The sequence below is a fragment of the Coturnix japonica genome, unplaced genomic scaffold (genome assembly GCF_054131305.1).
Source record: "Coturnix japonica strain WE unplaced genomic scaffold, WE-NBRP24 Scf050, whole genome shotgun sequence".
Taxonomy (NCBI): Eukaryota; Metazoa; Chordata; class Aves; order Galliformes; family Phasianidae; genus Coturnix; species Coturnix japonica.
The window spans coordinates 2,103,803-2,126,429 of NW_028188953.1; the positions used below are offsets into that span (position 1 = coordinate 2,103,803).

The following is a 22,627-nucleotide window of genomic DNA, read 5'->3' on the forward strand; positions in this document are numbered from 1 at the left end:
GTTCCTATTGGGAAGGGGGGTACGGGAACAGGGGGGAGTTATCGCGAGACTTGCCCTTCCTCATCTCCAACCCCTCAATACCGGAAGCGGAAATAAGGTTTGAAGGCCCCGCCGCCATCTTGACGCCGGGCATTTCCGGTTCCTATTGGGGGACTGCAATACCGGAAGCGGAAATAAGCTTTGAAGTCTCCACCGCCATCTTGACTCCGGGTATTTCCGGATCCAAAACCGGAAGCGGAAATAAACTATGAAGGCACCTCCGCCATCTTGAAGACCGGCATTTCCGTTTCCAACAACAGGAAGCGGAAACAAGCTCTAAAGGCGCCGCCGCCATCTTGACGCCGGGCATTTCCGGATCCAACACCGGAAGCGGAAATAAGCACTGAAGTCCCCTCCGCCATCTTGACTCCGGGTACTTCCGCTTCCTATTTCGGGGGGGGGTATTTCCGGTGTTGAGGGGGGGCGTCGCGGTGCATTGTGGGGCGTTGGAGGCGGTGGGGCCCTGAGGGTGGGGGGGGCCGAGGCCGGGACCCCCCCCGGGGACACGGGGATGGGAGACAGCGACCGCGGTCAGTAACGGGGACATATGGGGGATATAGGGGATTATAGGGGGCTATGGGGTCCTATGGGGTCCTATAGGGGATTAATGGGTTCTATGGGGGGCTATGGGGGACTATAGGGGGCTATGGGGTCCTATAGGGGATTATAGGGTTCTATGGGGTCCTATAGGGGGCTGTGGGGTTCTATGGGGGGCTATGGGGTCCTATAGGGGGCTGTGGGGTTCTATGGGGGGCTATGGGGTCCTATAGGGGATTAATGGGTTCTATGGGGTCCTATGGGGGGCTATGGGGTTCTATGGGGGGCTATGGGGTCCTATAGTGGGCTATGGGGTTCTATGGGGTCTTATAGGGGTTCTATAGGGGGTTATGGGGTCATATAGTGGTTCTATGGGGGGCTATGGGGTCCTATAGGGTTCTATGGGGGGCTGTGGGGTCCTATGGGGGGCTATGGGGTTCTATGGGGGGCTATGGGGTCCTATAGGGGATTAATGGGTTCTATGGGGTCCTATAGGGGATTATAGGGGGCTATGGGGGGCTATGGGGTTCTATGGGGGGCTATGGGGTCATATAGAGTTCTATGGGGTTCTATAGGGGGCTATGGGGGGCTATGGGGTTCTATGGGGGGCTATGGGGTCCTATAGGGGATTATAGGGTTCTATGGGGTTCTATAGGGGGCTATGGGGGGCTATGTGGTTCTATGGGGTTCTATAGGGGGCTATGGCGTTATGTGGGGTCCTATAGGGTTCTATGGGGTTCTGTAGGGGGCTATGGGGGCTATAGGGGGCTATGGGGGAAGATGGGGTCATATAGGGTTCTATAGGGGGCTATGGGGTCCTATAGAGGATTATAGGGTTCTATGGGGTCCTATAGGGTTCTATGGGGGCTATGGGGGGGATGGGGTCCTATAGGGGGAGATATGGTGTCCTATGGGGGATTATAGGGTTCTATGGGATCATATGGGGGGCTATGGGGTCCTATGGGGTCCTATAGGGGGCTATGGGGTTCTATGGGGGGCTATGGGGGACTATGGGGTCCTATAGGGGATTATAGGGTTCTATGGGGTCCTATAGGGGGCTGTGGGGTTCTATGGGGGGCTATGGGGTCCTATAGGGGATTAATGGGTTCTATGGGGTTCTATGGGGGGCTATGGGGTTCTATGGGGGGCTATGGGGGACTATAGGGGATTATAGGGTTCTATGGGGTCCTATGGGGGGCTATGGGGTTCTATGGGGGACTATGGGGTCCTATGGGGGACTATGGGGGGCTATAGGGGATTATAGGCTTCTATGGGGGACTATGGGGAGCTGTGGGGTTCTATGGGGTTCTATAGGGGGCTATGGCGTTCTATGGGGTCCTATAGGGGGCTATGGGGGACTATAGGGGGCTATGGGGTCCTATGGGGGGCTATGGGGTTCTATGGGGGGCTATGGGGTTCTATGGGGGGCTATGGGAGACTATGGGGTCATCTAGGGTCCTGTGGGGTTCTATGGGGTCCTATGGGGTTCTGTGGGGGGATGGGGGGCTATAGGGTCCTATAGGGGGCTATGGGGGGATGGGGGGTCCTATGGGGGACTATGGGGGGTTCTATAGGGTTCTATGGGGGCTATGGGGTCCTATGGGGGGATGGGGGGTCCTATGGGGGACTGTGGGGGCTATGGGGTTCTATAGGGTCCTATGGGGGCTATGGGGTCCTATGGGGTCCTATATGGTTCTATGGGGCTCCTTGGGGTCCTATGGGGTTCTGTGGGGGGATGGGTGGTCCTATGGGGGACTGTGGGGTCCTATAGGGTTCCATGGGGTTCTATGGGGTCCTATGGGGACTATAGGGTCCTATAGGGTGCTATGGGGTCCTATGGGGTTCTGTGGGGGGGATGGGGGACTATGGGGTCCTATATGGGGTTCTATGGGGTCCTATGGGGTTCTATGGGGTCCTATGGGGTTCTGTGGGGGGATGGGGGGCTATGGGGTCATATAGGGTCCTATGGGGTTTTATGGGGTCCTATAGGGGACTGTGGGGTCCTATGGGGTCTTATGGGGGGCTATGGGGTCATATAGGGTCTTATAGGGTTCTCTGGGGTCCTATGGGGTTTTGTGGGGGGATGGGGGGCTATGGGGTCATATAGGGTCCTATGGGGTTTTATGGGGTCCTATAGGGGACTGTGGGGTCCTATGGGGTCTTATGGGGAGCTATGGGGTCTTATGGGGTCTTATAGGGTCTTATAAGGTTCTATGGGGTCCTATGGGGTTATGTGTGGGGATGGGGGTCCTATAGGGGCTATGGGGTCATATAGGGTCCTATGGGGTTCTATGGGGTCCTATAGGGTTCTATGGGGTCCTATGGGGTTATGTGGGGGGATGGGGGTCATATAGGGGCTATGGGGTCATATAGGGTCCTATGGGGTTTTATGGGGTCTTATAGGGTTCTATGGGGTCCTATGGGGTTCTGTGGGGGGGATGGGGGTCTATGGGGTCCTATAGGGGGCTATGGTGTCCTATGGGGCTCTTTGGGGTCCTATGGGGTTCTGTGGGGGATTGTGGGGGGATGGGGGGTCCTATGGGGGGCTATGGCATGCTATGGGGACTATGGGGTCCTACGGGGGTATGGGGGGGCTATGGGGTCCTATAGGGTGCTATGGGGTCCTATGGGGGGATAGGGGGTCCTATAGGGGGCTATGGGGTTCTGTGGGGGGATGGGGGTCCTATAGGGGCTATGGGGTCCTATGGGGTTCTATAGGGGGCTATGGGGTTCTATGGGGGGCTATGGGATTCTATAGGGGGCTATGGGGGACTATGGCATCCTATGGGGTCCTATGGGGTCCTATAGGGGGCTGTGGGGTCCTATAGGGGGCTATGGGGGACTATGGGGTCCTATGGTGGGTGGGGGGTCCTATGGGGTCCTATAGCGTCCTATAGGGTCTTATGGGGTCCTATAGGGTCCTATGGGGTTCTGTGGGCTCCTATGGGGTCCTATGGGGGGGATGGGGGGCTATGGGGTCCTATGGGGGGATGTGGGGTCCTATGGGGTCCTATGGTGGGCTATGGGGTCCTATGGGGTCCTATGGTGGGCTATGGGGTCCTATGGGGTTCTATAGGGGGCTATGGGGTTCTAGGGGGGGCTTTGGGGTTCTATAGGGGGCTATGGGGTTCTATAGGGTCCTATGGGGTTCTATAGGGGGCTATGGGGTTCTAGGGGGGGCTATGGGGTTCTATAGGGGATTATAGGGTTCTATGGGGTCCTATGGGGTTCTCTAGGGGGCTATGGCGTCCTATGGGGTCCTATGGGGTTCTGTGGGGGGATGGGGGGTCCTATGGGGTCCTATAGGGTCCTATAGGGTGCTATGGGGTCCTATGGGGTGCTATGGGGTACTATGGGGGGCTATGGGGGACTATGGGGTCCTATAGGAGTCTGTGGGGCTATGGGGTTCTATGGGGGGCTATGGGGTCCCATGGGGTCATATAGGGTCCTATGGTGGACTATGGGGGGCTATAGAGGGCTATGGGGTCCTATAGGGTTCTATGGGGGGCTATAGAGGGCTATGGGGTCCTATAGGGTTCTGTGGGGGGCTGTGGGGTCCTATAGGGGGCTATGGGGGACTATGGGGTCCTATGGTGGGTGGGGGGTCCTATGGGGTCCTATAGGATCCTATGGGTCCTATAGGGTGCTATGGGGTCTGTTTCCGTGCCCCATAGAGAGCCGCAGCCCGGACAGCTCATCCCACAGCTCGTCCCCTCCCCCCCCCATGGCCGCCCCCCCCCACGTCGCCCCCCCCGCCCCCCCCTGCCCCCCCCCCACCGTGGGGTCCCCATTCGCCGTCATCACATCGTCGGGGACCCGCAGCCCTCAGGTAATTAAGTGCTGATTAATTAGTCCTAATTAACGTTAATCGGTTCCTATTAGATCTAAGGAACCAGCTTCGGTCTTTATTGGACCCATTTTGGCCCTTTTTCACCCCAAAATCCACCCCCAAATCCCCCCCATAGTCCCCATTCAATCCCCCCCCCCCATTTCTTGTTCTATTTTTGCCCATTTTGGCCATTTTTCACCCCAAAATCCACCCCAAAATCCCCCCATAGCCCCCATTCCAGCCCCCCCCCCCCCATAGACCCCCATTATTGTTCCTTTTTTGCCCATTTTGGCTGTTTTTCAACCCAAAATCACCCCCAAATACCCTCCCTATAATGGGACCCCCCCCCCCTTAAGCCCCATTTCTTTCTTTTTTGACCCATTTTTTGCCCATTTTGGCCATTTTTTACCCTAAAATCTCCCCCATTCCAGACCTCCCCTCCCTTAACCCCCATTTCTTTCTTTTCTGACCCATTTTGGCCATTTTTCACCCCAAAATCCACCCAAATCACCCCCATAGTCCCCATTCCAGACCTCCCCCCCCTTAACCCCCATTTCTTGCTCTATTTTTGCCCATTTTGGCCATTTTTCACCCCAAAATCCCCCCCATAACAGACCCCCCCCCCCCCCCCTTAACCCCCAATTTCTTTCTTTTCTGACCCATTTTGGCCATTTTTCACCCCAAAATCCACCCAAATCACCCCCATAGTCCCCATTCCAGACCCCCCCCCCATAGACCCCCATCATTGTTCCTTTTTTGCCCATTTTAGCCATTTTTCACCCCAAAATCCCCCCCATAACAGACCCCCCCCTTAACCCCCATTTCTTTCTCTTCTGACCCATTTTGGCCCTTTTTCACCCCAAAATCCACCCCCAAATCCCCCCCATAGTCCCCATTCCAGACCTCCCCCCCCCTTAACTCCCATGTCTTGCTCCATTTTTGCCCATTTTGGCTGTTTTTAGACCCAAAATCCACCCCCAAATCCCCCCCATAGCCCCCATTCCAGTCTCCCCTCCCCCCCATAGACCCCCATTACTGTTCATTTTTTGCCCATTTTGGCCCTTTTTCACCCCAAAATCCACCCCCAAATCCCCCCCATAGCCCCCATTCCAGACCTCCCCCCCTCTTAACCCCCATTTCTTGTTCTATTTTTGCCCATTTTTGCCATTTTTTACCCCAAAATCCACCCCCAAATCCCCCCCATAGTCCCCATTCCAGACCCCCCCCCCCCCATAGACCCCCATTATTGTTCCTTTTTTGCCCATTTTGGCTGTTTTTCACCCCAAAATCCCCCCCATAACAGACCCCCCCCCCCCATAACCCCCGTTTCTTGCTCTATTTTTGCCCAATTTGGCTGTTTTTAGACCCAAAATCCCCCCCCAAATCCCCCCCATAGTCCCCATTCCAGACCTCCCCCCCCTTAACCCCCATTTCTTGCTCTATTTTTGCCCATTTTGGCCCATTTTCAACCCAAAATCACCCCCATAGCCCCCATTCCAGTCCCCCCCCCCCCCCCCCCATAGACCCCCATTATTGTTCCTTTTTTGCCCATTTTGGCTGTTTTTCACCCCAAAATCCCCCCCATAACAGACCCCCCCCTTAACCCCCATTTCTTTCTCTTCTGACCCATTTTGGCCCTTTTTCACCCCAAAATCCACCCCCAAATCCCCCCCATAGCCCCCATTCCAGACCTCCCCCCCCTTAACCCCCATTTCTTGCTCTATTTTTGCCCATTTTGGCCATTTTTCACCCCAAAATCCACCCCCAAATCCCCCCCATAGCCCCCATTCCAGCCCCCCCCCCCACCCATAGACCCCCATTATTGTTCCTTTTTTGCCCATTTTAGCCATTTTTCAACCCAAAATCCCCCTCCAAATCCCCCCCATAGCCCCCATTCCAGACACCTCCCCCTATAACCCCCATTTCTTGTTCTATTTTTGCCCATTTTGGTCGTTTTTCACCCCAAAATCCCCCCCATAACAGACACCCCCCCCTTAACCCCCATTTCTTGTTCTATTTTTGCCCATTTTGGCCCATTTTCAACCCAAAATCACCCCCATAGCCCCCATTCCAGACCTCCCCCCCCTTAACCCCCATTTCTTGCTCTATTTTTGCCCATTTTTGCCATTTTTTACCCCAAAATCCACTCCCAAATCCCCCCCATAGTCCCCATTCCAACCCCCCCCCCCCCCCCCAATAGAACCCCATTATTGTTCCTTTTTTGCCCATTTTGGCCATTTTTCACCCCAAAATCCCCCCATAGCCCCCATTCCAACCCCCCCCCCCCCCCCATAGACCCCCATTATTGTTCCTTTTTTGCCCATTTTGGCCATTTTTCACCACAAAATCCCCCCCTTAATAATCAGAGCCCCCCCCCTTAACCCCTTTTAACCCCATTTTCTTTCTGTTTTTGCCCATTTTGGCCCTTTTTCACCCCAAAAAAGCCAAGTCCCACCTCCCTCCCCCCCCTCCCCATAGCCCCCATTTATTGCCCTTTATTTGCCCCATTTTAGCCATTTTTCACCCCAAAACCCCCCCCAACCTCCCCCCCTAATAATAGACCCCCCTTTTATCCCCATTTTCTTTCTCTTTTTGCCCATTTTGGCCCTTTTTCACCCCAAAAAAGCCAAGTCCCACCTCCCTCCCCCCCCCTCCCCATAGCCCACATTTATCGCTCTTCTTTTGCCCATATTCACCATTTTTCACCCCAAAATCCCCCCCTTAATAATCAGACCCCCCCCTTAACCCCTTTTAACCCCAATTTCTTTCTGTTTTTGCCCATTTTGGCCCTTTTTCACCCCAAAATCCACCCCCAAATCCCCCCCATAGCCCCCATTCCAGACCTCCCCCCCCTTAACCCCCATTTCTTGCTCTATTTTTGCCCATTTTGGCCATTTTTCACCCCAAAATCCCCCCCAAACCCCCCCCCTAATAATAGAACCCCCTCTTTAACCCCATTTTCTTTCTCTTTTTGCCCATTTTGGCCCTTTTTCACCCCAAAACCCCTTAAGACCCCCCCCCAACAGACCCCCCCCCCAGCCCTCATTTATCGCTCTTCGTTTGCCTATATTCACCATTTTTAACCCCAAACCCCCCCCCCTAATAATAGAACCTCTTCCTTAACTCTTATTTCTTTCTGTTTTTGCCCATTTTGGCCCTTTTTCACCCCAAAAAAGCCGAGTCCCGCATCGCTCCCCCCCCCTCCCCATAGCCCCCATTTATTGCTCTATTTTTGCCCATTTTAGCCATTTTTCACCCCAAAATCCCCCCCAACCCTCCCCAATAATAGCCCCCTCCCTTAACTCTTATTTCTTTCTGTTTTTGCCCATTTTGGCCCTTTTTCACCCCAAAAAAGCCGAGTCCCACCTCCCTGCCCCCCCTCCCCATAGCCCCCATTTATTGCCCTTTATTTGCCCATATTCACCATTTTTCACCCCAAAACCCCTTAAAATCCCCCCCCAATAATAGCCCCACCCCTTAACTCTTATTTCTTTCTGTTTTTGCCCATTTTGGCCCTTTTTCACCCCAAAAAAGCCAAGTCCCACCTCCCTCCCCCCCCCTCCCCTCCCTCCCCATAGCCCCCATTTATTGCCCTTTATTTGCCCATATTAGTTAATTAACCCCCCCCAAAGCCCCCTAAGATCCCCCCCCTAATAATGGACCCCCCTTTTAACCCCAATTTCTTTCTGTTTTTGCCCATTTTGGCCCTTTTTCACCCCAAAAAAGCCAAGTCCCACCTCCCTCCCCCCCCCTCCCCATAGCCCCCATTTATTGCCCTTTATTTGCCCATATTAGTTAATTAACCCCCCCAACCTCCCCCCCCAGTAATAACCCCCCCCCCTTAACTCTTATTTCTTTCTGTTTTTGCCCATTTTGGCCCTTTTTCACCCCAAAAAAGCCGAGTCCTGCCTCCCTCCCCCCCCCTCCCCATAGCCCACATTTATCGCTCTTCTTTTGCCCATTTTAGCCATTTTTCACCCCAAAACCTCCCCAAAAACCCACCCAATTATAGACCCCCCCCTTAACTCTTATTTCTTTCTGTTTTTGCCCATTTTGGCCCTTTTTCACCCCAAAAAAGCCAAGTCCCACCTCCCTCCCCCCCCCCTCCCTCCACCCCCCTCCCAACAGCCCCCATTTCTTGCTCTATTTTTGCCCATTTTGGCCATTTTTCACCCCAAAATCCCCCCCAACCCCCCCCCCTAATAATAGACCCCCCCTTTTATCCCCATTTTCTTTCTCTTTTTGCCCATTTTGGCCCTTTTTTACCCCAAAATCACCCCCAAATCCCCCCCCCCATAGCCCCCCTATAGCCCCCATTTATTGCTCTTCTTTTGCCTATTTTAGCCATTTTTCACCCCAAACCCCCCCCAAAACCCCACCCTAATAATGGACCCCCCTTAACTCATATTTTCTTTCTGTTTTTGCCCATTTTGGCCCTTTTTCACCCCAAAAAAGCCGAGTCCCGCCTCGCTCCCCCCCCCCCCACCCCGTCAGCAGCTCCGACGACATCAAACCCCCCCTGGGGCTCAGACCCCCCCACGGAGCCCCCCCCCCCGGGAAACGACTCTGCGCCATCTGCGGGGATCGATCCTCAGGTACGGACCCAAAAACTGCTTTTTTTGACCCAAAATCTTGGTTCTAAATGTCTCGTTTCTGAACCCAAATATGAGCCCAAAATTGAGCTTAAAAATGACCCAAATTCCTCCTTTCTGAGCCCAAAACTGAGCCTAAAACTGAGCCCAAAACTGAGACTAAAACTGACCCAAATTGCTTCATTCTGAGCCCAAAACTGAGTCTAAAAATGACCCAAATTCCTCGTTTCTGAGCCCAAATCGGAGCCCAAAACTGACCCAAATCTGCCCTTTTTTAACCCAAAATCTGGGCCCTAAATGTCTCGTTTCTGAACCCAAATATGAGCTTAAAACTGAGCCTAAAACTGACCCAAATTCCTCATTTCTGAGCCCAAATCGGAGCCTAAAAATGACCCAAATTCCTTCTTTCTGAGCCCAAATCGGAGCCCAAAACTGAGCCAAATCTGCCCTTTTTTAACCCAAAATCTGGGCCCTAAATGTTTCATTTCTGAGCTCAAAGCTGAGCCTAAAAATGACCCAAATTCCATCTTTCTGAACCCAAAACTGAGACTAAAACTGAGCCTAAAACTGAGCCTAAAAGTGAGACTAAAAATGACCCAAATTCCTCGTTTCTGAGCCCAAAACTGAGCCCAAAACTGACCCAAATCTGCCCTTTTTTAACCCAAAATCTCGGCCCTAAATGTCTCGTTTCTGAACCCAAATATGAGCTTAAAACTGAGCCTAAAACTGACCCAAATTGCTTCATTCTGAACCCAAAACTGAGCCCAAAACTGAGACTAAAAATGACCCAAATTCCTCGTTTCTGAGCCCAAATCGGAGCCCAAAACTGACCCAAATCTGCCCTTTTTTAACCCAAAATCTCGGCCCTAAATGTCTCGTTTCTGAACCCAAATATGAGCCCAAAATTGAACCTAAAAATGACCCAAATTCCTCATTTCTGAGCCCAAATCGGAGCCTAAAAATGACCCAAATTCCTTGTTTCTGAGCCCAAAACTGACCCAAATCTGCCCTTTTTTAACCCAAAATCTGGGCCCTAAATGTCTCGTTTCTGAGCTCAAATCTGAGCCTAAAAGTGAGACTAAAAATGACCCAAATTCCTCGTTTCTGAGCCCAAAACTGAGCCTAAAACTGAGCCTAAAACTGACCCAAATTTCATCTTTCTGAGCCCAAAACTGAGCCAAATCTGCCCTTTTTTAACCCAAAATCCTGGTCCTAAATGTCTCGTTTCTGAGCTCAAAACTGAGCCAAAAAGTGAGACTAAAAATGACCCAAATTCCTCGTTTCTGAGCCCAAAACTGAGCCCAAAACTGAGACTAAAAATGACCCAAATTGCTTCATTCTGAGCCCAAAACTGAGCCCAAAACTGACCCAAATCTGCCCTTTTTTGACCCAAAATCCTGGTCCTAAATGTCTCGTTTCTGAGCTCAAAGCTGAGCCTAAAAATGACCCAAATTCCATCTTTCTGAGCCCAAAACTGAGCCCAAAACTGAGCCTAAAACTGAGCCTAAAAGTGAGACTAAAAATGACCCAAATTCCTCGTTTCTGAGCCCAAAACTGACCCCAAAAATGACCTTTTTGAACCCAAAATCTTGAGCCCAAATATCTTGTTTCTGAGCCCAAATATGAGCCCAAAATTGAGCTTAAAAATGACCCAAATTCCATCTTTCTGAGCCCAAAACTGAGCCCAAAACTGAGCCTAAAAGTGAGACTAAAAATGACCCAAATTCCTCATTTCTGAGCCCAAAACTGGCCCAAAATGACCTTTTTTAACCCAAAATCTTGAGCCCAAATATCTTGTTTCTGAGCCCAAATATGAGCTTAAAACTGAGCCTAAAACTGACCCAAATTGCTTCATTCTGAGCCCAAAACTGAGCCTAAAACTGAGCCTAAAAGTGAGACTAAAAATGACCCAAATTCCTCGTTTCTGAGCCCAAAACTGAGCCCAAAACTGACCCAAATCTGCCCTTTTTTAACCCAAAATCTCAGCCCTAAATATCTTGTTTCTGAGCCCAAATATGAGCTTAAAACTGAGCCTAAAACTGAACCAAATTCCTCATTTCTGAGCCCAAAACTGAGCCCAAAACTGAGCCAAATCTGCCCTTTTTTGACCCAAAATCTTGAGCCCTAAATAGCTCGTTTCTGAGCTCAAAATTGAGGCTAAAAGTGACTCAATGATGATCTCAGTGACACCAATAGACCCCAATAGACCCTAATGACTCCAATGATGATCCTAATAGACCCTAATGACCCTAATAGACCCTAATGACCCTAATAGACCCTAATAGACCCTAATAGACCCCAATAGACCCCAATGATGACCCTAATAGACCCTAATGACCCCAATGATGATCCTAATAGACCCTAATGACCCTAATAGACCCTAATGACCCTAATAATGACCCTAATGACCCTAATGACCCTAATAGACCCTAATGACCCCAATGATGATCCTAATAGACCCTAATGACCCTAATAGACCTTAATGACCCTAATAGACCCTAATAGACCCTAATGACCCTAATAGACCCCAATGATGATCCTAATAGACCCTAATCACCCTAATAGACCCTAATAGACCCTAATAGACCCTAATAGACCCCAATGATGACCCAATAGACCCTAATAGACCCTAATGACCCTAATAATGACCCTAATGACCCCAATGATGACCCTAATAGACCCTAATGACCCCAATGATGACCATAATAGATCCTAATGACCCCAATAATGGTCTCAATAGACCCTAATAATGACTCCTATGACCCTAATAATGACCCTAATAGACCCTAATGACCCCAATGACAATCCCTACAACCCCAGTAGACCCCAATAGACCCCAATAGACCCTAATGATCCCAATGATGACCCTAATAGACCCTAATGACCCTAGTAATGACCCTAATAGACCCTAATGACCCTAATAATGATCCTAATAGACCCTAATAGACCCTAATGACCCCAATGATGGCTCCAATAGACCCTAATGACCCTAATAGACCCTAATGACCCTAATAGACCCTAATGACCCCAATGATGACCCTAATAGACCCTAATGACCCTAATAATGATCCTAATAGACCCTAATGACACCAATGATGACCCTAATAGACCCTAATGACCCTAATAATGACCCTAATAGACCCTAATGACACCAATGATGACCCTAATAGACCCTAATAGACCCTAATAGACCCTAATAGACCCCAATGATGGCCCCAATGACCCTAATAGACCCCAATGATGACCCTAATAGACCCTAATAGACCCTAATGACCCCAATAATGACCCCAATGACCCCAATGATGACCCTAATAGACCCTAATGATGACCCTAATGACCCAATAGACCCTAATAATGACCCTAATGACCCTAATAATGGCCTTAATGACCCCAATGATGACCCTAATAGACCCTAATGACCCCAATAATGGCCACAATGACCCCTATGATGACCATAAGGACCCTTATGATGACCCTAATGACCCAATGGACCCTAATAATGACCCTAATGACCCTAATAATGGCCTTATTGACCCTAATAATGACCCTAATAGACCCTAATAATGACCCCAATGATGACTCTAATAGACCCTAATGACCCCAATGATGACCCCAATAGACCCTAATGACCCTAATAATGGCCCTAATGACCCTAATAATGACCCCAATCACCCCAATGATGACTCCCATGACACCAATGAAGACCTTAATGACCCAATAGACCCCAATGAAGACCCCATTGACCCTATTGACCCCCATTGCCCCCCATAGGCAAGCACTACGGCGTGTACAGCTGTGAGGGCTGTAAGGGTTTCTTTAAGCGAACCATGGAGACCCCAATAGACCCCAATGATGACCCCAATAGACCCCAATAGACCCCAATGACCCCAATGATGACCATATTAGATCCTAATGACCCCAATAATGGCCTCAATAGACCCTAATAATGACTCCTATGACCCTAATAATGACCCTAATAGACCGTAATGACCCCAATGATGACACTAATAGACTCTAATAGACCCTAATAGATCCTAATAGACCCTAATGACCCTAATGATGGCCCTATTGACCCCAATAGACCCTAATAGACCCCAATAGACCCTAATGACCCCAATGATGACCCTAATAGACCCTAATAGACCCTAATGATAACCCTAATGACCCTCATAGACCCTGATGACCCTAATAGACCCTAATGACCCCAATGATGACTCTAATAGACCCTAATAGACCCTAATAGACCCTAATGACCCCAATGATGATCCTAATAGACCCTAATGACCCTAATAGACCTTAATAGACTCTAATGACCCTAATAGACCCTAATAGACTCTAATGACCCTAATAGACCCTAATGACCCCAATGATGACTCCTATGACCCTAATAGACCCTAATGACCCTAATAGATCCTAATAGACCCCAATGATGACCCTAATAGACCCTAATGACCCCAATGACGATCCCTACAACCCCAATAGACCCCAATGACCCTACTAATGACCCTATTAACCCCCATTGCCCCCCATAGGCAAGCACTACAGCGTGTACAGCTGCGAGGGCTGTAAGGGTTTCTTTAAGCGAACCATGGAGACCCCAATAGACCCCAATGATGACCCTAATAGACCCTAATGACCCCAATGACCCCAATAGACCCTAATGACCCCAATGATGACCCTAATAGACCCTAATGACCCCAATGACGATCCCTACGACCCCAATAGACCCCAATAGACCCTAATGACCCCAATGATGACTCCTATGACCCTAATGACCCCAATGATGACTCCTATGACCCTAATGACCCCAATGACAATCCCTACTACTCCAGTAGACCCCAATAGACCCCAATGATGACCCTAATAGACCCTAATGACCCCAATGCTGGCCTGAATAGACCCTAATAGACCCTAATGACCCCAATAATGGCCCCAATAGACCCTAATGTCCCTAATGACCCCAATAATGACTCTAATAGACCCTAATGACCCCTATGATGATCCTAATAGACCCTAATGACCCTAATAATGACCCTAATGACCCTAATGACCCTAATAGACCCTAATGACCCTAATAATGACCCTAATGACCCCAATGATGATCCTAATAGACCCTAATGACCCCAATGATGATCCTAATAGATCCTAATAGACCCCAATGATGACCCTAATAGACCCTAATGACCCTAATAGACCCTAATGACCCTAATAGACTCTAATGACCCTAATAGACCCTAATAGACCCTAATGACCCCAATGATGACCCTAATAGACCCTAATGACCCTAATAATGACACTAATGACCCTAATGACACTAATAGACCCTAATAGACCCTTATGACCCTAATGACCCTAATAGACCCTAATAGACCCTAATGACCCTAATAGACCCTAATGACCCTAATAGACCCTAATAGACCCCAATGATGACCCTAATAGACCCTAATGACCCTAATAGACTCTAATAGACCCCAATGATGACTCTAATAGACCCTAATGACCCCAATAGACCCCAATAGACCCCAATGATGAAACTAATAGACCCTAATGACCCCAATAGACCCCAATAGACCCCAATGATGACCCTAATAGACCCTAATGACCCCAATAGACCCCAATAGACCCCAATGATGACCCTAATATACCCTAATGAGCCCAATAATGGCCCCAATGACCCCAATGATGACCCTAATAGACCCTAATAATGACCCCAATAGACCCTAATGATGACCTTAAGGACCCCTATGATGACTCCTAAGACCATAATAGACCCCAATGATGACCCTAATAGACCCTAATGACCCTAATAGACTCTAATAGACCCCAATGATGACCCTAATAATGACCCTAATAGACCCCAATGAAGACCCCATTGACCCCATTGCTTCCCATTGCCCCCCATAGGCAAGCACTACGGCGTGTACAGCTGCGAGGGCTGTAAGGGTTTCTTTAAGCGAACCATGGAGACCCCAATAGACCCCAATGATGACCCTAATAGACCCTAATGACCCTAATAGACCCCAATGATGACCCCAATAGACCCTAATGACCCTAGTAATGACCCTAATAGACCCCAATGATGACCCTAATAGACCCTAATGTCCCTAATGACCACAATGATGACCCTAATAGACCCTAATGACCCTAATGACCCCAATGATGACCCTAATAGACCCTAATAGACCCTAATAGACCCTAATGACCCTAATAGACCCTAATAGACTCTAATGACCCTAATAGACCCTAATAGACTCTAATGACCCTAATAGACCCTAATGACCCCAATGATGACCCTAATAGACCCTAATGATGACCCTAATAGACCCTAATAGACCCTAATGACCCTAATAATGACCCTAATAGACCCTAATGACCCCAATGATGATCCCAATAGACTCTAATGACCCTAATAGACCCTAAAAGACCCTAATGACCCTAATAGACCCTAATGACCCTAATAGACCCTAATGACCCTAATAATGACCCCAATGATGACTCTAATAGACCCTAATGACCCCAATAATGACCCTAATAGACCCCAATAGACCCTAATTATGACCCTAATGACCCAATAGACCCTAGTGACCACAATAGACCCTAATAGATCCCAATGACCCCAATGATGAACCCAATAGACCCTAACGACCCCAATGATGACCCTAGTAGACCCTAATGACACTAATAGACTCTAATAGACCCCAATGATGAACCCAATAGACCCTAATGACCCCAATAATGACCCTAATAGACCCTAATGACCCCAATAGACCCCAATGATGACCCTAATAGACCCTAATGACCCCAATGATGGCCCCAATGACCCCAATGATGACCCTAATAGACCCTAATAGACCCTAATGACCCTAATAGACCCTAATGACCCCAATGATGACTCCTATGACCCTAATGACCCCAATGACGATCCCTACAACCCCAGTAGACCCCAATAGACCCCAATAGACCCTAATGACCCCAATGATGACCCTAATAGACCCTAATGACCCTAATAATGACCCTAATGACCCAATAGACCCTAATTATGACCTTAAGGATCCCAATGATGACCCTAATAGACCCTAATGACCCTAATAATGACCCTAATGACCCTAATAATGACCCTAATGACCCAATAGACCCTAATAATGACCCTAATAGACCCTAATAATGACCCTAATAGACCCTAATAATGACCCTAATGACCCAATAGACCCTAATAATGACCCTAATAGACCCTAATGACCCTAATAATGATCCTAATGACCCCAATAATGACCCTAATAGACCCTAATGACCCCAATGATGATCCTAATAGACCCTAATGACTCCAATGATGACCCCAATAGACCATAATAAGCCTAATAATGACCCTAATAGACCCTAATAGACCCCAATAGACTCTAATGACCCCAATGAAGACCCCAATGACCCCAATGATGATCTCAGTGACTCAATGATGACTCCTATGACCCTAATGACCCCAATGACGATCCCTACAACCCCAGTAGACCCTAATAGACCCTAATAGACCCTAATGACCCCAATAATGGCCCCAATAGACCCTAATGTCCCTAATGACCCCAATAATGACCCCAATAGACCCTAATAATGGCCCTAATGACCCCAATGATGACTCTAATAGACCCTAATGACCCTAATAGACCCTAATGACCCTAATGGTGACCCTAATAGACCCTAATGAACCTAATAGACCCTAATGGACCCTAATGACCCCAATAATGACCCTAATAGACCCTAATGGACCCTAATGACCCCAATAATGACCCTAATAGACCCTAATGACCCCAATGATGACCCTAATAGACCCTAATGACCCTAATGATGACCCTAATAGACCCTAATGACCCCAATGATGGTCTCAATGACCCAATGATGCCTCCAATGACCCCAATGATGACCCTAATGACCCAATAGACCCCAATAATGACCCTAATAGACCCCAATGACCCCAATAATGGCCCCAATGACCCCAATGATGACCCTAATGACCTCAATAATGACCCTAATAGACCCTAATGACCCTAATAGACCCTAATAGACCCCAATAGACCCTAATGACCCCAATGATGACCCTAATAGACCCTAATGACCCCAATAATGGCCCCAATAGACCCTAATGTCCCTAATGACCCCAATAGACCCCAATAGACCCCAATGATGACCCTAATAGACCCTAATAGACTCTAATAGACCCCAATGATGACCCTAATAGACCCTAATGACCCCAATGTTGACTCTTATGTCCCTAATGACCCCAATGATGACTCCTATGACCCTAATGACCCCAATGACGATCCCTACAACCCCAGTAGACCCTAATAGACCCCAATAGACCCCAATAGACCCCAATAGACCCTACTAATAACCCTATTAACCCCCATTGCCCCCCATAGGCAAGCACTACGGGGTGTACAGCTGCGAGGGCTGTAAGGGTTTCTTTAAACGCACCATCCGTAAGGATTTGAGCTACAGCTGCCGCGACAACCGCGACTGCGTGGTGGACAAACGGCAACGCAACCGCTGCCAGTACTGCCGCTACCAGAAGTGCCTGGCCAGCGGCATGAGGAGGGAAGGTAAGGACCAAAAATTGCCTTTTGCAGCCCAAAAATGGACTTTTTGAGCCCAAATTCGGATTCTAGACCCCCAAATTACCCCAAAAAGCCCCTTTTTGACCCCAAAAACCCACTTTCGGAGCTCAAAAACCCCTTTCTGACCCCAAAAACGGACTTTCTGACCCCAAAAACCTCCTTTCTGACCCCAAAATCCCCTTTTCTGACCCCCAAAACCCCCATAAATCGACATAAATGACCCCAAAAGCCCCTTTCTGAGCCCAAATCCTGCTTCTGGGCCCCAAAAACCGACTTTTTGAGCCCAAATCCTGCTTCTAGACGCCAAAATTACCCCAAAATCCCCCTTTCTGACCCCAAAAACAGACTTTCTGAGCCCAAATCCGGCTTCTAGACCCCCAAATTACCCCAAAAAGCCCCTTTTTGACCCCAAAAAGCCCCTTTCTGACCCAGAATCCCCCTTTCTGAGCCCAAGAACCTCCTTTCTGAGCCCAAATCCTGCTTCTAGACCCCAAAATTACCCCAAAATCCCCCTTTCTGACCCCAAAAACGGACGTTCTGACCCCAAAAACCCCTTTTCTGACCCCAAAAATCCCCATAAATTGACATAAATGACCCCAAAAGCCCCTTTCTGAGCCCAAAATCCCCCTTTCTGACCCCAGATCCAGCTTCTAGACCCCAAAATTACCCCAAAATCCCCATTTCTGACCCCAAAAAGCCCCTTTCTGAGCCCAAATTGCCCCCAATTACCGCTGCCAGTACTGCAGGTACCAGAAGTGCCTGGCCAGCGGCATGAGGAGGGAAGGTAAGGACAAAAAACCCCTTTACGAGCCCAAAAATGGACTTTTTGAGCCCAAATTCGGATTCTAGACCCCCAAATTACCCCAAAAAGCCCCTTTCTGACCCCAAAAAGCCCCTTTCTGACCCCAAAATCACCCTTTCTGACCCCAGAAACCCCATTTCTGACCCCAAAATCCCACTATCTGAGCCCAAATCCTGCTTCTAGACCCCCAAATTACCCCAAAAACCCACTCCCAGACCCCAAAATTGCCCTTTCTGACCCCAAAAACCCACTTTAGGTGCCCAAAATTGCCCTTTCTGAGCCCAAATCCTGCTTCTAGACCCCAAAATTACCCCAAAATCCCCCTCTAGGATACCAAAAAGCTCCTTTCTGACCCCAAAATCCCCCTTTCTGACCCCAAAATCCCCCTTTCTGACCCCAAAATCCACCTTTCTGACCCCAAAGTGCACCTTTCTGAGCCCAAAATCCCCCTTTCTGAGCCCAGAAACCCCGCTTAGGATCCCAAAATCCCACTATCTGAGCCCAAATTCAGCTTCTAGACCCCAAATTACCCCCCAAATCCCACTTTCTGAGCCCAAAAAGACCCTTTCTGACCCCAAAAACCCCTTTTCTGACCCCCAAAACCCCCATAAATCAACATAAATGACCCCAAAAGCCTCTTTCTGAGCCCAAAATCCCCCTTTCTGAGCCCAAATCCTGCTTCTAGACCCCAAAATTCTGCTTCTAGACCCCAAAATTGCCCCAAAATCCCCCTTTCTGAGCCCCAAATCCCCCTATAGAACCCCAAAATCCCACTATCTGAGCCCAAATCCTGCTTCTAGACCCCAGAATTACCCCAAAAACACCCATTTCTGAGCCCAAAAAGCCCCTTTCTGACCCCAAAATCCCCTTTTCTGAGCCCAAAAGCCCCCATAAATCAACATATATGACCCCAAAAGCCCCTTTCTGAGCCCAAAATCCCCCTTTCTGAGCCCAAATCCTGCTTCTAGACGCCAAAATTGCCCCAAAATCCCCCTTTCTGACCCCAAAAACAGCATTTCTGAGCCTAAATCCGGCTTCTAGACCCCAGAATTACCCCAAAACCCCCCTTTCTGACCCCAAAAACCCCTTTTCTGACCCCCAAAACCCCTATAAATTGACATAAATGACCCCAAAAGCCCCTTTCTGAGCCCAAAATCCCCCTTTCTGAGCCCAAATTCTGCTTCTAGACCCCAGAATTACCCCAAAATCCCCCTTTCTGACCCCAAAAAGCCCTTTTCTGACCCCAAAATTGCCCTTTCTGACTCCAAAATCTGACTCTCAGAACCCAAAAGTACCCGAAAATCCCCCTTTCTGACCCCAAAAACGGACTTTCTGACCCCAAAAACCCCTTTTCTGACCCCCAAAACCCCCATAAATCGACATAAATGACCCCAAAAGACCATTTCTGAGCCCAAATTCTGCTTCTAGACCCCAGAATTACCCCAGAAAGCCCCTTTCTGACTCCCAAAAACCCCCATAAATCGACATAAATGACCCCAAAAAGACCATTTCTGAGCCCAAATTCTGCTTCTAGACCCCAAATTTACCCCAAAATCCCCCTTTCTGAGCCCCAAATCCACCTTTCTGAGCCCAAAAACCCCTTTTCTGACCCCCAAAACCCCCATAAATCGACATAAATGACCCCAAAAAGACCATTTCTGAGCCCAAAATCCCACTATCTGAGCCCAAATCCTGCTTCTAGACGCCAAAATTGCCCCAAAATCCCCTTTTCTGACCCCAAAAACAGCATTTCTGAGCCTAAATCCGGCTTCTAGACCCCAGAATTACCCCAAAACCCCCCTTTCTGACCCCAAAAACCCCTTTTCTGACCCCCAAAACCCCCATAAATCGACATAAATGACCCCAGAAGCCCCTTTCTGAGCCCAAAATCCCACTATCTGAGCCCAAATCCTGCTTCTAGACCCCCAAATTACCCCAAAAAGCCCCTTTCTGACCCCAAAAACCCACCTTAGGACCCCCAAATTAGCCCAAAATCCCCATTTCTGAGCCCAAATCCTGCTTCTAGACCCCAAAATTGCCCCAAAATCGCCCATTCTGACCCCCAAATCCCCTTTTCTGACCCCCAAAACCCCCATAAATCGACATAAATGACCCCAAAAAGCCCCTTTCTGACCCCAAAACCCCCATAAATCGACATAAATGACCCCAAAAAGCCCCTTTCTGAGCCCAAATTGCCCCCAATTACCGCTGCCAGTACTGCCGCTACCAGAAGTGCCTGGCCAGCGGCATGCGGAGGGAAGGTAAGTCTATATGGGATCCTTTATGGGCCATAAATGACCCCAAATCCCCATTTCTGAGCCCAAATTCGGATTTTAGACCCCATAATTGCCCCCAAAACCCCCTTTCTGAGCCCAGAAACCCCATTTCTGACCCCAAAATCCCACTATCTGAGCGCAAATCCTGCTTCTAGACCCCATAATTGCCCCAAATCCTCCTTTCTGACCCCAAAAAGCCCCTTTCTGAGCCCAAAATCCCCCTTTCTGAGCCCAAATCCTGCTTCTAGATCCCAAAATTGCCCCAAAATCCCCCTTTCTGACCCCAAAAACGGACTTTCTGACCCCAAAAACCCCTTTTCTGACCCCAAAAACCCCCATAAATTGACATAAATGACCCCAAAAAGACCATTTCTGACCCCAAAATCACCCATTCTGACCCCAAAAAGACCATTTCTGACCCCAAAATCACCCATTCTGAGCCCAAAATCCCACTATCTGAGCCCAAATCCTGCTTCTAGACCCCAGAATTAATCCAAAATCCCCCTTTCTGAGCCCAAAAACGGACTTTCTGACCCCAAAAACCTCCTTTCTGACCCCAAAAACCCCTATAAATTGACATAAATGACCCCAAAAGCCCCTTTCTGAGCCCAAAATCCACCTATAGAACCTCAAAAACCACCTTTCTGAGCCCAAATCCAGCTTCTAGACCCCAAAATTACCCCAAAATCCCCCTTTCTGACCCCAAAAACGGACTTTCTGACCCCAAAACCCCTTTTCTGACCCCAAAACCCCCCATAAATCAATATAAATGACCTCAAAAGCCCCTTTCTGAGCCCAAAATCCCCCTTTCTGAGCCCAAATCCTGCTTCTAGACCCCAAAAACCCCCTTTCTGACCCCAAAAACAGACTTTTTGAGCCCAAATCCTTCTTCTAGATGCCAAAATTACCCCAAAATCCCCATTTCTGAGCCCAAAAACAGACTTTTTGAGCCCAAATCCTTCTTCTAGACCCCAATATTACCCCCAAATCCCCCTTTCTGACCCCAAAATCCCACTATCTGACCCCAAATCCTGCTTCTAGACCCCAGAATTACCCCAAAAACCCACTCCCAGACCCCTAAATTGCCCTTTCTGACCCCAAAAAGTCCCTCTCAGAACCCCAAATTGCCCCCAATTACCGCTGCCAGTACTGCCGCTACCAGAAGTGCCTGGCCAGCGGCATGAGGAGGGAAGGTAAGGACCAAAAAATGCCTTTTGCAGCCCAAAAATGGACTTTTTGAGCCCAAATTCGGATTCTAGACCCCCAAATTACCCCAAAAAGCCCCTTTCTGACCCCAAAAAGCCCCTTTCTGACCCCAAAAAGCCCCTTTCTGACCCCAAAATCCCACTATCTGAGCCCAAATCCTGCTTCTAGACCCCAAAATTACCCCCAAATCCCCCTTTCTGACCCCAAAAACAGACTTTTTGAGCCCAAATCCGGCTTCTAGACCCCCAAATTACCCCAAAAAGCCCCTTTTTGACCCCAAAAAGCCCCTTTCTGAGCCCAAAATCCCACTTTAGGAGCCCAAATCCTGCTTCTAGACCCCAAAATTACCCCAAAATCCCCCTTTCTGACCCCAAAAAGCTCCTTTCTGACCCCAAAAACCCCTATAAATTGACATAAATGACCCCAAAATCACCCTTTCTGGGCCCAAAACCCCCCTTAGGATCCCAAAATCCCCCTTTCTGAGCCCAAATCCTGCTTCTAGACCCCAAAAACCCCCTTTCTGACCCCAAAAACAGATTTTTTGAGCCCAAATCCTTCTTCTAGACCCCAAAATTACCCCCAAATCCCCCTTTCTGACCCCAAAATCCCACTATCTGAGCCCAAATCCTGCTTCTAGACCCCAAAATTACCCCAAAAAACCACTCCCAGACCCCAAAATTGCCCTTTCTGACCCCAAAAACCCACTTTAGGTGCCCAAAATTGCCCTTTCTGAGCCCAAA

At 48.9% G+C, this 22,627-nt stretch overlaps 1 protein-coding gene across 1 annotated transcript in view; it reads left to right on the plus strand.

The window, feature by feature from the left end:
- Positions 1–438: 438 nt before the first annotated feature.
- Positions 439–22,627, plus strand: part of RXRB (retinoid X receptor beta) — a 44,346-nt gene continuing 22,157 nt past the window's right edge. The window contains exons 1-4 of the mRNA XM_085532669.1: positions 439–569; positions 4,251–4,413; positions 8,861–9,000; positions 17,409–17,588. Coding sequence (XP_085388795.1) covers positions 551–569; positions 4,251–4,413; positions 8,861–9,000; positions 17,409–17,588 — 502 coding nt within the window. The 5' untranslated portion in view covers positions 439–550. The remainder of the gene's footprint in view (positions 570–4,250; positions 4,414–8,860; positions 9,001–17,408; positions 17,589–22,627) is intronic.